The sequence below is a fragment of the Sphaeroforma arctica genome (assembly GCF_001186125.1).
Source record: "Sphaeroforma arctica JP610 unplaced genomic scaffold supercont1.4323, whole genome shotgun sequence".
Classification (NCBI taxonomy): domain Eukaryota; class Ichthyosporea; order Ichthyophonida; genus Sphaeroforma; species Sphaeroforma arctica.
This window is the reverse complement of record NW_014036235.1, coordinates 1-2,549: the sequence shown is the minus strand read 5'-3', so window position 1 is coordinate 2,549 and position 2,549 is coordinate 1. Positions and strand designations below refer to the sequence as shown.

Below are 2,549 nucleotides of genomic sequence, written 5' to 3'. Positions count from 1 at the left end.
TGTGTGTGTGTGTGTGTATGTATGTATGTATGTATGTATGTATGTATGTATGTAGGTAAGTACGTACGCACGTACGTATGTATGTATGTATGTATGTATGTATGTATGTATGTATGTATGTATATAGATATATATTATATATATATATATATAGATAGTTAGATAGATATATATGCATACATACATACATACATACATCCATACATACAAACATACATATAAGAACCTTTTGTCAAGCATGTTCGGATAGGGAGACTTGTTTTGATACGAGCATAATATAGTGCTGTATCTGATGAACCCCCGGTCGTTAGGATCCAGAAATTGGCTTATACGTGCAAATAAAAGGAACTGGAAGAAAGCGGGCCTGGCAGTGGTCCAAAGTCGAGTTCAAAACTAACCAAGCTACAGCAAGTAACGATGAACTACCCTAAATACTTCTTCTACCCTAAATAATAGCGCATATGGAGACAAACAAGACCTCGATAACGTATCGTCTCATTGCAGCCATTGCGTATGGATGATGCAATACATTCAGTGAAGCCCACAGTTCGCCTTCAGGTGTTGAAGCTTGTATACAAACAATTGAAGTATAGATTAATTGTTTTGGTACGAGTATGATTGTAGGGCTGTATCTGTTGAACTCCCAGACGTGAGGATCCAGAAATATATATATATATATATGAGCAAATAAAAGAAAGAAGTGGAATAAGGTGTCCTGGCAGCAATTCAAAGGCTGATCAAAACGTTTTGAATCAACGTGTGCTGGCGAGAAACGTCGTCCCGTCCATTTATTGAATAATCCCACCTGTGCAGCGGCTTATGTTGAATCGGTTGACCCGTGTTTGGCATTGTGCACGTGTTTGTGGCGGCGTAGATAACCAGACAGTTTGAACTTGACACCACACCCAGGTTAGTCACGCATAAGGACGTTCACCGGTGTGCACGCGTTTGTGTGCTGTCAAATGACCTTGTTGAATAAACTCCTTGCCACACCCAGGATAGTCACACGCATAGGGCCGTTCGCTAGAGTGCACGCGTATGTGTGCTATCAGACTAGCATTGTGACCAAACCTCTTGCCACACCCAGGATAGCCACACGCATAGGGCCGTTCGCCCGAGTGCACGCGTTTGTGTGCTGTCAAATGACCTTGTTGAATAAACTTCTTGCCACACCCAGAATAGCCACACGCATAGGGCCGTTCGCCCGAGTGCACGCGTTTGTGTGCTATCAAACTACCTTTTTGAGAAAACCTCTTGCCACACCCAGGATAGTTACACGCATAGGGACGTACGCCCGTGTGCATACGCATGTGCGCCTTCAGATGAGATGGACTGAGACATGTCTGACCACAGTTGGGCCACTCACAAGCGTATGGCTTCACTATGGCAGATGTCGATACAATAGTACGGATCGAGATACTACTTGCGGGACGGAGCCTGTGCAATAAAAATGTAAGTTTTAACGGATTTATGTTCGTAACATCGTCGAGTGTGAAAAGCAGACTGTGGAATGCTTCCAGAAAAAGCATCTTTATAATGGCCGCAGAGCGTCGTTTGCCAGAGTATCTGACCGACAGAAGAGTTCTCTCTATATCTTAAATTACACCATTTTAAAAACATATGACCAGTGTGTGCAGCTACAGGGATGTCTTTTTATTCTAGATATATAAAAGCATGTCTTCGGGCCATTGGATACACATTTTGATCATTAATTCGAGTGAGAAACGCAGAATAGCGTGGAGTTTACGTCAGTTACTCCCGTAATTTGTATCCGAGCAACCGTAACAGATCATAGTTATTTAAAAGAGTATAAAGCGATAATAGTTAATTATACAGAGCATATGGCAATCATAGATGATAATAAAGAGTATATGGCGATCATAGTTAATTATAAATAGTATATGGGGACCATAGTTAAGTATAAAGAATATATGGCGATCATAGTTGAATTATAAAGAGTATATGGAGACCATAGTTAATTATAAAAAGTATATGGCGATCATAGTTGATTAGAAAGAGTAAACGGCGGTCCTAGTTAAATATAAAGAGTATATAGCCTACATAAGGATGTTTTAGGGTACAACGATATTACGTAGCATACACATTCCAAAACTATTGTTTGTGCAACACCTGTCGTGATCTTCAATTCGCAGATGCCCCAAACGACAAAAAAATACACACAACGTGTTTCTGGCAAATTCTGGAACCATACTTGTTGAGAATAAAATTTGCAGATGATTCATAAGAAAATACTAATACCGGACCTAGATCTTAACATGATAGCTGTCGTTTGAGAAGACAAAGATTTATAAGGGTACATGCGTAGTCACGAATTGAAACATAATATACAAGCAAGCTGATGTCAATAATGCGAGGTGAAACAGAACACAAAGATTAATCCATTCCCATCCTCGAGGTAAAGTCTTGAACAGATTGAGTATATATATACATTTATAATCGATAAATGAACATAAATTTATATATATATATATATATATATGAATGTGTGCATGTATATATATATATATATGTATCATAGCCTTCTAAAT

General features: G+C 39.2%; 1 protein-coding gene across 1 annotated transcript; it reads right to left on the bottom strand.

Annotated features, from left to right (window-relative positions):
* Positions 1-705: 705 nt before the first annotated feature.
* SARC_14227 (hypothetical protein) lies at positions 706-1,432 on the bottom strand. Its single transcript, XM_014291641.1, has one exon. It carries the CDS (start codon positions 1,308-1,310, stop codon positions 915-917), a length of 396 nt encoding a protein of 131 aa, XP_014147116.1. The 5' UTR covers positions 1,311-1,432; the 3' UTR covers positions 706-914.
* Between the last annotated feature and the right edge of the window lie 1,117 nt (positions 1,433-2,549).

What these genes read in the sequence shown, in the direction of transcription:
- SARC_14227 (XM_014291641.1), bottom strand. Translation starts at nt 1,310, where the DNA reads ATGCGTATGCACACGGGCGTACGTCCCTATGCGTGTAACTATCCTGGG.